The sequence below is a fragment of the Aotus nancymaae genome, unplaced genomic scaffold, assembly GCF_030222135.1.
Source record: "Aotus nancymaae isolate 86718 unplaced genomic scaffold, 86718_ANA_hifiasm-v0.15.2.pri h1tg000016l, whole genome shotgun sequence".
Taxonomy (NCBI): Eukaryota; Metazoa; Chordata; class Mammalia; order Primates; family Aotidae; genus Aotus; species Aotus nancymaae.
This window is the reverse complement of record NW_026988428.1, coordinates 32,707,624-32,721,142: the sequence shown is the minus strand read 5'-3', so window position 1 is coordinate 32,721,142 and position 13,519 is coordinate 32,707,624. Positions and strand designations below refer to the sequence as shown.

General features: G+C 48.2%; 1 protein-coding gene across 5 annotated transcripts in view; it reads left to right on the top strand.

The window, feature by feature from the left end:
• Positions 1-131: 131 nt before the first annotated feature.
• Positions 132-13,519, top strand: part of FKBP11 (FKBP prolyl isomerase 11) — a 16,450-nt gene continuing 3,062 nt past the window's right edge. For 2 of the 5 annotated variants that reach the window (XM_012441299.2, XM_012441298.2), the window contains exons 1-4: positions 132-12,331; positions 12,517-12,582; positions 12,981-13,068; positions 13,373-13,406. In XM_012441299.2, coding sequence (XP_012296722.1) covers positions 12,203-12,331; positions 12,517-12,582; positions 12,981-13,068; positions 13,373-13,406 — 317 coding nt within the window. In that variant the 5' untranslated portion in view covers positions 132-12,202. Of the gene's footprint in view, positions 12,332-12,516; positions 12,583-12,612; positions 13,407-13,519 lie in introns of those variants that run through there. The other 3 variants (XM_012441300.3, XM_064377022.1, XM_064377023.1) reach the window with 3 other exon arrangements.

The window sequence follows — 13,519 nt, the reverse complement described above, 5'->3', positions numbered from 1 at the left end:
CTGCCCACTGGAGCCTGTCATCTGCCCCTTCCATGTTGGTGAGATTAAGGGAAGGAGGTAGGAGGGCATTAGTCAGGCCAGACTGCCCCAGTCTTTGGCTACCCTGTTCTCTGCAGGTAGGTTTTTCTGGATGATAGGACAGATGATGGATTCTCCACCACCGTTTTCCTTGTACTCCTCTCTCCACCCTTCTTAGGGCTGAAGGGTGGCATTTATCTCTAGATGACTGTTCCCAAGGAAATGCCACCTGCTCTGCCTTGTCACTGGGAAGGAGAGAGGAACCTACTCACTCTTATCAGCTTAGAGTGTTCAACTGATCCTCCCCCACCATCCTCAGATCTGTTCCTCTGGAGCTTGATGGGGAGGTGGGGATGGCAAGTCCAGGGTGTGTGTTAGGGACCCAGGGCATGGGAGAAGGGAGGAGAAGGCCTCAGATTTTCCATCTTCATTCTCTTTTGTTATTAGGAGAAGGTGAGGCATGGATCAATCCTGTTCCTGCCTTCCAGTGCCCCCCACCTTTCTGATCTTGGGAGCTGGATGATTCATCGGTCCTTGGTCAGAAGTTTTCTTATCCTAGTAGTCCTGCTGGCTTGACCAGGGCTGACTGGGTGTTCTAATGAGGAGCTGGGGAGTGGGGTGACATAGCTGACCTCAGTATCAGCCCCTCTCTTCTCCAACTCTTGTTTTCTAGTCCAGCATGTGCTAAAGGATGAAGATTTTCAATTGTTTCCAGGCCCTCAGATCATCCTTGCTGTCCCTTCACCCTCCATGTCCCTGCCCTCCTTACTCACTTCTCATAAATGGATCTGGGGGTTAGAATGGAGGGAATAAAATCCTGAAGTGGTTGTCAGTGCTTGTGGGATGCAGTGGTCTTCCCCCATTATTATGTAGTTCTTCAGAAGCTGCTGCTACTGCATCTCTCTGTCTGCAGGGGGCACTTGTCCCTGAGGTCCTGGCCTGTGTCCTGACTTCCGTAGTTTCTGTGAAGACATGGCTGTCCTGTGGGTTCCTGTGTGTGCTGGCTGTGCCCTGAGCTCCGAGACAGCTGCCCATAACCTTTCTGCTAAGGTCAGGGCCCAGGGCCCCCTCACAGCAAGGCTGAGGGACCCCTTCCCAGTGGGGCTCTCCCAAGCCCCACTCCATGGGGCCAGGTTTCCTGGCCACTTTTTTCTATAGCAGGCAGATCAATACCAGTAACCCCATCCAAGATTGAACTGTGAAAGAGAGGTTCCAGGGGTATCTTCCCTCAGTGCCAGTTACTTAGTAATGTTTTACCCAGGATGCAGCAGGTGTGTGCAGGTATCTTGCTCTCTAGGCGAGTGTGCATGTGTGTGTGTGTGTGTGTGTGTGTGTGTGTGTGTGTGGTGTGGTGTGTGTGGGGGTGTTAGAGGTTCTATTTGATTTAAAAATGTATTCATTCCCTTGACCCCACGGATGCTTCCCTCCGTACTTTTTATTTGCTCTATTTCCCATTACCTCTCCCTCCTTGAACTCTTTCCTTTTCAATCTCAAGTCATTCACTGCTGTTGCCTGTTTGCCCTTTTCCATGTATATTTTTTTCCAACTTAGGATTCTCCACTCTATCTTTGTAGTTCTTGAGGACTTTACCTCTTCTCCTGCCTCATTCCCTGTCTTTCTCTAGTTAGATGCCAGTCCTAAATAGGTTTTCTTCACTTCAGGCCTCATCCCTCACCTTGTGTTTTAGGGCTCTAGGGACCAATCTGGGGCTGAAAGTGTTAAAAGGTTGCCTTGGGGCTGCCCCAGATCTGTCCAGCAGGGGGCAGTAAGTGACCTTGGTAGTATCCCTGGCTGCTAAGCCCTTGGCAGGGGTGGTCCTTTCTACATTCCCATTCACTTAACAGCTCTTTTGGGATTGGGTGTTTCATTCCATTTCTGCCCACTCCCTCTCCTGCTGTCCTCTGGTAGGTTTAATTTTATGCTTTCCCTGATTCCTGCTTTCTACTTCCTGAGGACTCCCCCCTTCCCCACCCCAAAGTTTGTCTGTGGTGTTATAGTGGTAACTGCAGTTCTGAACTGGGTTTTCTCTTCTTTTTTCCTCCTCTGGAATGTAGACTGTATATGTTTAATAACTCATCTTCTCTATCCTTGCTCAAAATGTGGGATAACGCGATGACTGTGACCCTGGTTGGAAATTAAACTTGTTTTAAGCAGCTTTGGAGCAGACCTTCATCCTTGCTGTGCAACAGCCATGGGGCAGTGGTTCAGTGGTGAGGGTAGTTCTGTTTCTGGTCCCTCTCTCCATAGTGCTCCTTCTTTCAGCAAAGGAGTAAAAGGCACACTTGATTGATAGAGAGTGGGGTTATGGAGGAAACTAGTCCCACTCCACACTGCTTATTTCTTCCCATCATATCCCGGGGGGGAGCCCAAATGAATTGGTCATCAGAGTGTGAGGGCTTTGTGACTTTCCTACTCTAGTTCTGAAAGGTTTAAATCTGAAATTAGCTGTATTTATCACCTGTTGGTAGACTGTAGGGACGTCACTGGCTGAAGGGCCCTGAACTTGGAGGGCCCATATGCCTCTACTCTCAGATCTCCTCAGCTCTGCACATGAGGTGCTTCTAGTTTGAACAGAGACCTCTCACCAGTCTAGTTCTGGACTTTGGCAGTGAATAAGCATGAAGGATAAACGTCTGGGCAGTGTAATGGCCTTGATCCTTCTTAGAACTGACAGCCCTGCATCAGCTCTACTTCAGGCATGTGGTTTTTCATTGTCAGGATGCCAAGCCTCATCCAGAGATCCCACAAATGTCTTGAGGAATAGACCTTTTCCATAAAGCTGTCATCCTCCCATCCCACTGCCACCACTATTCTGTTCCTCTCCTGCTACCAGTGTCTGGCTCCAGGCAAAGAAAGGGATGGTGCCACCATTAGGGTAGGTGAGGTCTGGGAAAGCCAGGCAAGTCTTTCCCACTCTTACTGTTTTCTTAAGCTTTGAGGACAGAGGTCTTCCCAGCCTGCTGTTGTGGGAAAGGGATAGGATTTAGGCATATAGTAAGTTTGAGAGCCCAAGTACCAGTGTTAAGCATATAATTTGTATTCAGTTATTTCCCTGCTGCCTCCCCAGCCAAGTTTCCTTTTCAACTCTTATGTTATTAATAGGCCATCACCCTCAGGGACCAGTGCTTCCGCCATATGTAATTCTCAAACTACTCCAACCAGACATCTTTTATCAATCCCAACTTTGAACATTCCCCACCTACTCCTCAAGATCAGATGACACTTTCTTCCTTCCAGGCTCCTCTAAAGGTCTGCTTGGTGACAGGCTGCTGCTAAGAGTATCTTTCCCAAGTGTTTTATTTCGATATTGGCAAATAGATACTTGTCAGAGCTACAACCTTTCGTAAGATAAAGATAATGGAGAGGACTTTAGTTGAATGGTGGGCCAGTGGGGTGTCTTTGGACCCTTGAACAACTTGAGAAGAGGATGAGCTATTCCTTTCTGTCTCTTAGTACTCAATTTAGAATGCCAGGAAGGAGGTAGAGGGGAGCCCTCTCGTGGCAGTTGCTTAAACCTTCAGAGGAGACTGAACCTGGGAGGTAAATGCTTAGCACCCAGCTCTTAGGACAAACAACAACCCCATCTTCCAGAACATGAATAGCGTTAGTCATGGACTGGCAGAAGACTTGGACCCAAGGTTCATTTCAGGATAATCTCGGCAAGGGAGCTTCCCAAATGAGCCTGTAGAAAGTCAGTGGAAGGGCTTAGGTTGGCCAAGGTTGGATGGAGGGCAAAACCCTCCACTTCATTCCAGAATATAGGGGCAGTGGCCGAGAATGAATGTATGTGTGAGTTTCTCAGCCTTGAGGTAGAAGGTCTGAAGGCTCTGGGGATTCACTGCACACACCACTTCCAGTTCAAGCGCTTAGGTTGGTTACAGCAGGAAGTTGACAAGTATGTATTTAGTGTATTCGATGTTTTTGGACATCTGGGGATCCATTTCTGGGGTGCTCTGGAATCCTTTGGGATATCTGTAATGCACCATGTGGGGTTGTGAGAGTTGGGGGACACCCATTCCATTGCCACTGCTTAGTGTGGGGAGTAGTGTCTTTGGGCAGCAGTCATATTACTAAGAAAAGTTTTGGGTGTTTTTTTTTTTTTGAGACACAGTCTCTGTCACCCAGGCTGGAGTGCAGTGGTGTGATCTCGGCTCATGAAGTGGCGTGATCTCAGCTCACTGCAACCTCTGCCTTCCAGGTTCAGGTGGTTCTTGTGCCTCAGCCTCCCCAGTAGCTGAGATTACAGGTACACACCACAACACCCAGCTAATTGTTTTTTGAGAGCGAGTCTCATTCTTACCCAAGCTGGAGTGCAATGGCGTGATCTCGGCTCACTGCAACCTCTGCCTCTCAGGTTCAAGCGATTCTCCTGTCTCAGCCTCCGGAGTAGCTGGAACTATAGGCATGTGCCACCATGCCCAACCGATTCTTGTATTTTTAGTAGAGATGGGGTTTTACCGTGTTGGCCAGGCTGGTCTTGAACTCGTGACCTCAAGTGATTTGCCCACCTTGGCCTCCCAAAGTGCTGGGATTACAGGCACGAGCCACTGTACCTGGCAGAAAAGCTGCTTTTCCAGTTCTGAAGAGTGCAAAGGTAGGAGAGCCAGAATCCAGTTCTGTCACTTTCTAACCCAGTAGCTGGAGAGAGAGAGTGTCATGCTGATCACTGGGGAGTGATAGGATCTGGATGCCTGCCTTCCTCTGCAAGATTTTCTGTCTAATTGGGTTTCCTGACTTTGATTGCTGGTATGGGTAAGAATGACTGAATTCCTGAGAAAAGGGAAGAGAGTTAGGACAGAGGAAATTAATCATTTAGTAGGGTAAAGGGAGCAAAGCCACCAAAGGCAGTGGTTGGAGGTGTAGAAGAGAGGAAGTTGGGTTGGGACCATTCATTATCAAGGCTTGAAGGTGAGTGTCTGTTTGTGTATTATGTTGGCTGTGAGTTACAGAACAGAGTATCTGGCCTCTAGTTGAGCACTTCTGGCTTCCGAGCTGAACATGGTGGAGGAGAGAGGACACTCAATCCAAAACCCTGGCTATCTATGCAGAGGGCTGACCAGTTCTACCCATGTACCCTTTCTTCCACCACGCTTCCTCACAAACCAGGCATTTTGAGAGTTGTCTGGCAGTCCAATTCAGGCAAGGCAGCAGGTTTGAGAATGGAGTTTTCCACCTGGTACCTGCTTCCTGTCCACCTCTGCCTTCACCCCTCCATCCCATATAGAATTCTGTGCTGGGGCCTCCCAGCACAGAATTGAGTAGAAGGACTTTTAAGGCTTGGAGGGCTTAGCTTGGGGCTCTAACCCACAGGGATTCTTTCTGAGTTCTGAATATAGTAATAAAGGGCACTCTCTTAGCTTTAGGCTATAGATAGGAGATGCAGAATCTGTTCTTGTCTTTGCCAAATCTTGCATGGATGGGATGATACCTCCTTGGTTAGAACAGCCACAGGGGAAGAGTGGAGGAAGGATGTAACTCTTCTTCTTTCTTGGATGAATGTGTGCATAAACATACCTGAAAGAAAACATCTAGTCAGCTGGGATATGCATACCCTTGAAAATACAACACCAGACCAGGCACAGTGGCTTATGTCTATAATCTCAACACTTTGGATGGCTGAGGCAGGAGGTTGGCTTGAGCCCAGAATTTGAGATCAGCCTGGGCAACATGACGATAGAGATGGGATTTCACTATGTTGCCCAGACTGGTGTCGAACTCCTGTGCTCAAGCAGTCCTCCAGCCTCAGCCACTCAAAGTGCTGGAATTACAGGCGTGAACCACTGTGCCCCGCCCAAAAAAAAAGTTTCTAATTAGCTGGGCATGGTGGTATGTGCCTGTGGTCCCAGCTACACAGGAGGCTGAGGCAAGAGGATTGCCTGAGAGGTTGAGGCTGCAGTGAGCTGTGTTTGTGCCATTACACTGGTGACAGAGCCAAGACCCTGTCTCAAAAAAAAAAAAAATCAAATTTTAAACCCAGATTTTCATATGCCAACTCAGACTTTTACTTTATTAACAATGTGTTATAAATAAACACTTAACATTTAAGCTGGGCATGGTGGCTCATGCCTGTAATCCTAGCATTTTGGGAGGCAGAGGCGGGCAGATCACAAGGTAAGGAGTTCGAGACCAGCCTGACCAACATGGTGAAACCCCATCTCTACTAAAAGTACAAAAAATTAGTCCAGTGTGGTGGCATGCACCTGTAATCCTAGCTACTCAGGAGGCTGAGGCAGGAGAATCACTTGAACCCAGGAGGCGGAGGTTGCAGTGAGCTGAGATTGCGCCATTGCACTCCAGCCTGGGTGACACAGCAAGACTCTGTTTCAAAAAAAAATTTTTTTTGAAAAGTAGTGTTCTGCTTACTGTCTGGCACATAATAGGCATGGAACTTTGATGAACAAATCAATGAATTAAGAAATAACATTGTCTTTAACCAAGCTGGGCGTGGTAGGTGCCCCATGAGTCCTGGAAGCTGAGGGACTGGGTAGGGTTTTTCTTACTCACTGACAGAGACACCTTTGAGGGTGGAGGCTTTTCTAAGAACGGTTCTGTGATCTCCAGCCAGGGTTGGGCCAACTCTCCTACCTTTCCAAGAATCATGTCACCTTTCTCTGTTGTTTAGATTTCTTCTAACTTGATCCAGGAAAAAGCTCCTTTTCTGGTCCCTCCAGGGTGCAGGTGGGCTTGTGCTGCCTGTGAGTGGATATTGTCTGTAATAGTTTTGCCCTTTCCATTTCTACTACCACCCTCTCCTACTCTACTCCTCTTCCCCTTTGGGTTCCTGAACAGAGCCTCAGACCTGGATAAGACAATAGCCTTCCACCTTCATGACACTGTTCCAGTCTGCTGATGCATCAGTGCAGTATGCCGTGTCACCCTTTTGCTTAGAAACTATCAATGTGTTCCCACTGCCTTAGTCTGATATTCAAGGTTCTCCACAACTAGTCCTTAATTCCCTCTCTAACCACCTCCCTCTAGTCTCTGGCCAAATCCCTTACTTGAGCCAAATTGGTCCATTCATTTTTCCCAAACATCTGGCCCTCTGCCTTTACCTCCTTTCTCACTTGTTTAAAAATCTTACTCCAAGATGTAGCTCAAGTTTCACCTCCTCCACAAAGCTGCCTGTGCCCTCTGCAACCACAAGGACTTTCATAGTTTTTCCCCACTCTGGCTCCTTGAGCTCTGTTAGCACAACTCATTTAACACCTCCCACTCATTCCTTTGTATTGCTGTATATCTTGTTCATTCGTTTAATATTTAACTTAAAAATTTATAACCTGAGAAGTAACATCTGAGCAGGAAAATTATTTTTATAACCAAAGTAATAAATATACAGAGCAACATGTGGGACATTCCCCTCTACTCTTCGCACTCCCATCCCCAAACGTAACCATCCTGAGCTATTTGATGTGCATCCTTCTAGTTCCTTTTCTAAATGTATGTACTGATACATGTTTGGGGAGGGGTTAAAATATAAATGGGCTCATATCACATCTGTTATTCTGCTATTTGCTTTTTTACTTAGGGTATATACATTTGCCTTAGAGATTTTCTACATTAGTATAATTAGATCTCCTTTTAATGGCTTCTCAGTATTTCATAGTATAATTTCTTCAAAATAAAACATACTGTCTAGAATCTATTATTTGGAGGGTATCGTGTAGCTAGTACCTAGCTCCAGACATGATTGCAACCTTGACCTTGCCATCAGTTAGCTGGCTCTTTGGGGGACATAGGAAGGGAGGAATGGGGCATACACAAATAACTGCAACAAAAGGAAAAATATAATAATGTCCACAAGAGTATGCCTGGAGCTCAGAAATCAGGGAAGTCACTCCTAGCTAAGAGAATCGGGACTTCACAGAGATGATATTTGAGCTTAGTCTGGAGGAAACTTGGCAGGTAAAAGAAGCCTATGAGTTCAGGCACAGAGATGAAAACACAAGATGTAGGTTTGTATGATGCCAGACCACAGTCCATGAGCAGGAAGGGGATAGCTTAATTCACAAACATTTACTGAGCATTTATATGTCAGACACTATACTAGCAATGAAGATTTAGAAACGAGAAACATGAGGTTTCTGTCTCTCAAAGGCATTCAGTTTTATAAAAGCCAAGTTTGGAAAAGCGGATTAGGGCTGGAGGACAAGCTTTCAGCTGGGATGTCAGTGAGTTGGAATTTTATTCATGTGAGCAATGTGAAGCCATGGTAGGCTTTTTAGTGGGCAGGTGATGGGGCTGAAACTGTAGATAGCAACAGTGTACACAATGGTCCAAAGTAGGGAGAGGCTAGGGATGAGGGGCTTATTTTTCTAGACAAAGTCTCTCTCTGTCACCTGGGCTGGAGTACAGCTGTGTGATCATAGCTTACTGCAGCCTCGACCTTCTGGGCTCAAGCAATTCTCCCACATTAGCCTTCTGAGTAGTTAGGATCACAGGTGCACGCCACCACACCCAGCTAATTGTTAAATTATTTGTAGAGATACGGTCTTGCAGTATTGCCCAGGCTGGTCTTGAACTCCTGGCCTCAAGCAGTCCTCCTGCCCCAGCCTCCCAAAAAATGATGGGATTACAGGGGTGAGCCACCATGCCCGGACTTTTTCTTTTCTTAAACAAGATAGACGTTTATTTCTGCCTTAGTTAAAAGGTGTCTGGGGCCATGCATGGTGGCTCACACCTGTAATCCCAGCACTTTGGGAGGCTGAGGCGGGTGGATCACCTGAGGTCAGGAGTTCAACACCAGCCTGGACAACATGGTGAAACCCCATCTCTATTAAAAATACAAAATTAGCCTGGTGTGGTAGCGCACACTGTAGTCCCAGCTACTTTGGATGCTGAGACAGGAGAATTGCCTGAACCCGGGAGGCGGAGGCTGCCGTGAGCCGAGATCACACCACTGCACTCCAGCCTGGGCAAGACAGAGTGAGATTCCTTCATAAATAAATAAACAAACAAAAATTAACCAGATATGCTCATTTGAACCCAGGAGGTGGAGGTTGCAGTGAGCCGAGATCACACCACTGCACTCCAGCCTGGGGAACAGAGGGAGACTGTTAAATAAAAAAGGAAAAGAAAAAATGGTGAGCTTGGTCTGGTGGCTGATGCCTGTAATCCCAGCACTTTAGGAAGCGGGCAGATCATTTGAGTCTAGGAGTTCAAGACCAGCCTGGGGAATATGGCGAAACTCCATCTCTACAAAAAATACACATATTAGCCGGGTATGGTGGCATGCACCTGTGGTCCCAGCTACTCAGGAGGCTGAGGCAGGAGGGATCACTTGAGGCCAGAAGGCGGATGTTGCAGTGAGCCAAGATCATGCCACTGCACTCCAGCCTGAATGACAGAGTGAGACCCCCATCTCAAAAAAAAAAAAAAAAAAGTGGCGGCTGGTTTGAAGATAGGCATCTTGATTATTCACAGCCAGTTACAGATTGAACTACTCTTTTCCCCCTTCCCACTACTGTACTTGACTAGTCTTCCCCGCACCCCCCCCCCCCCACACAAAGAATGGGGCTTCAAATACAACTAAAAAATAAAGGTGTCTGGTAGGCCAGGGGCTGTGGCTCACACCTGTAATCCCAGCATGTTAGGAGGAAGAGGCGGGTGGATTATGAGGTCAGGAGATTGAGACGATCCTGGCTAACACAGTGAAACCCCTTCTCTACTAAAAATACAAAAAAAAAAAGAATTAGCCGGGTGTGGTGACACGCACCTATAGTTGCAGCTACTTAGGAGGCTGAGGCAGAAGAATCGCTTGAACCCAGGAGCTGGAGGTTGTGGTGAGCCGAGATCGTGCCACTGCACTCCAGCCTGGACAACAGAGCCAGATTCCATCATAGGTAGGTAGGTAGGTAGGTAGGTAGGTAGATAGGTGATAGATAGATAGATAGATAGATAGATACATAGATAGATACATAGATACATAGCGTCTGGTGGAAGGCAATCCAGAGCTGGCATGGTGGCTCCAGTTAGCAAGGACTTAGGCTTCGTGCTTCACCATCCTAACATGCAGCCTCCATTCTCTTGGTCATCTCATGGTCTAATATGGCTTCTAGAACTTAATTCATCTCATCTACATTCCAGATAGCAGACAGAAGGAAGGAAAGGTGATTGGGGAGAGGGAGAGCAGCACAGAAGGACCCTTTCTACCTAAATTAACTCTTTAAAGGGCCTTCTTGGAAGTCAAAGACAATACTTGGAACACTTCTGTTTATGTTCTTTTGGCCAGAACTTAAGTCAGTTGGCCATATCCAGCTTTAAGGGAGATTTGGATATGTAGTTTTGTGGTTTTTTTGTTTAACTTAGACTTGATACGTAATTCAAAAACAGTGAAATGCACAGATCATAAGTATACAGTTTGGTAAGTTCTGCCAAATGCATACACCCATGTAACCTACATCCCTCTCAACATGTAGAACATTTCATCACCCCTAGAAATTCCCTCCTGCTGAGGGGACTTTTTTTAAAAAAAACAATACAAAAGATAATGAAGGCTTCTTATCCTGAGGTGAGAGGGTTATAGATATGGGAATGGAAGGGAAGAGCTGGAGAGACTGTGGAAGGAGAACCCAAAGTAGACCCATTGGATGTGGGAGATGAGAGAAGAATGAATGCTGGTAGCAGAGCCACTAACAGAAACAGGAGATAGGGAGGAAGTCTAGGTTGTTACAGATGGGATGGAAGGAAAAGGAATAATGAGTACAGTTAAGACCATTGGCTGGGTGCGGTGGCTTACGCCTGCAATCCCAACACTATGGGAGGCCGAGGCAGTTGAATCATGAGGTCAGGAGTTTGAGAGCAGCCTGGCCAACCAGGCCTGTATCTCCTGAAGATACAGGCGAAACCCTGTCTCTACTAAAAATACAAAAATTAGCCTGGTGTGATGGCAGATGCCTGTAATCCCAGCTACTTAGGAAGCTGAGGCAGGAGAATCACTTGAATCCAGGAGGCATAGGTTGCAGTGAGCCGAGATTGTGCCATTGCACTCCAGCCTGAGCAACAAGAGCAAGACTCTGTCTCACACACAAAAAAAGACTTTTAAAAAGTGAAGTCTGGCTGGGTGCGGTGGCTCACGCCTGTAATCCCAGCACTTTGGGAGGCCGAGGTGGGCGGATCACCTGAGATCAGGAGTTTGAGACCAGCCTGACCAACATGGCGAAACCCCATCTCTACTAAAAATACAAAAATTAGCCAGGCGTGGTGGTGGACACCTGTAATCACAGCTACTTGGGAGGCTGAGGCAGGAGAATCGCTTAAACTCAGAAGGCAAGGGTTGCAGTGAGTAGAGATTACACCACTACACTCCAGCCTGGGCAACAGAGCAAGACTCTGTCTCAAAAAAAAAAAAAAAAAAAAAAAAAGCAAAGTATTTACACAAACATAAAGGGGTTACATATGCTGTCCTTTTGAAAAGTTTGTTGATGAAAGGAGAAAGGAAATGGTAGCAACAGAGGAAAATATCAAGGATTTACCCAGTTCTTACAGGAAAACAGCCTCTTGCTCTTTTCAGCTGGCTTTTCAAAGGACAGGGACAGGACAGCTCCCTGCCCTCTTTTGGGTATTTGGATCTATAACCTCCAGAAATTCAAGCTGAAGTAGTTGGAGGTGGGAGAGGAATGAGGAATGCCTCCCTTTGACAACTGCCTGGGTTGGGTCTGCCAGCCAGAAACTGTCAGGATAGCAGCAAGGATGCGTAGAGGAAAGAGCAGACAGCAACCACGTTGGACTCAGGCAGTCATGGGTTTGAATCCTATCTCTGTCACCACCTAGCCTGATGACATTGGGCACATTATCCTGAGCACCCTGTGCCTTATCTGTAAAATGGAAACAATTATGCCGACTTTTCAGGGTGGTTTTGAGGATTAGAGACTAGCTCCTGACACACAGTAAGTAATCGTAAATGGGTGTTATTATGTGGCCCAACCCCTCGTTATGGGACAGAACGTCTAACGGATGGGTCAGAACCTGCGCCCTCCGGATCTTAGAGGATACAGAGGGCTCCCGCGGTCTCCTCCCTCTCGGAGGTGGGGACAAGGTGGAGGAAGGGCTGCAGGAGGAGGAGCTCAAGCATCACGACCCGCCCTGTCCCGTCCAGTCTGGCCTGGGCGCCGCGGGAACGCTGTCCTAGCCGCCGCCACCCGAACAGGCTGTCCTGGTGCCCCGGCTCCCTGCCCCGTGCCCAGTCATGACCCTGCGCCCGTCACTCCCCCCGCTCCATATGCTGCTGCTGCTGCTGCTCAGTGCGGCGGTGTGCGGGACTGAAACTGGGTTCGAAACCGAAAGCCCCGTCCGGACCCTCCAAGTGGAGACCCTGGTGAGGAGATAGTCCCGGCCCTCAGCCCCGGTGGGCAGAGCCTTGTTGGGTAATACTGGGGTCTCAACGAACCTGGGAGCCGGGAGGAGAGGAAGTGCGGGAACTGAGTTGGGGGTGGTGCCGGGTCTAGGGGCGAGAACGGGATCTTTGGAGGAGCATCCTTGACCCCTGTAGTCCGATCGTAGGTCGAGCCCCCCGAACCATGTGCGGAGCCCGCTGCTTTTGGAGACACGCTTCACATACACTACACGGTGAGGTGTCTGGGGGGTCGGGGCGGGGCCTGGGAGGGGGCGGCGCCCTGCTGAAACACGTCAGCTTTGGCTTGGACACGTGGCAAGCGGCTCGGGAGAAGACACTTGGGGCTCTGGGGTCGTCGAGCACGTGGCGAGGGGAGAGGCGTTGCTCTTCCGTACCTCTTTCCCCTCCTTGTTTTTTTTGCCAGTTCCTACCTGGCACTGAGAAGTGCAGGGTGGAGAGATCTCCGAGAAGCGCCAGCCCTTTGGGTCTTCCCGTTCCTTACTGCCGTTAAGGGGAACTCTAGGCTGCGCTTCTAAGTGGGCTGCCGCCGCCCAGCGGTCCAGGTGTGTGTTGCGCGCCTGCTGGGAGGGAGCGGTGCTAGGTGTATGCTCTTGATACTCTCTCCCTTCAGGGCAGCTTGGTAGATGGACGTATTATTGACACCTCCCTGACCAGAGACCCTCTGGTTATAGAACTTGGCCAAAAGCAGGTGATTCCAGGTATGTGACCTGTGCCTCCCATTTCACCTCTTCTCAACATAAGCCCTTTCTTAGCCTCTTCAACCTCAAAGCTGCCCTGGAAATCCCCCCTGGAATGAGTAAGACCCTAGGGCTCTACCAGTTACCTCCTGAAATTCAAACCTCACTTTGAATACTCCACTTGTTCCATACCCCATTGGAAGCTAGGGATTTAAGAAGTGGGGGAAAGGTCAATTGAAGATGGAGGAGGAAGACTTTGATCTTTATGTCATGGGATTTGGGGAAGCTGGATAGCTTCCAGTTCAGTTGTGTCTTCTTCCTCAAGGTCTGGAGCAGAGTCTTCTAGACATGTGTGTGGGGTGAGTATTTGCGCAAGGGTGGGCCTGGGTACCCCCTTTGCATGGGTAGAGGCTTTCTCAGCCATCCTTGCTCCTTAAGAAGCAGGAGAATGTGAGATAAAGGACCCTGCTTC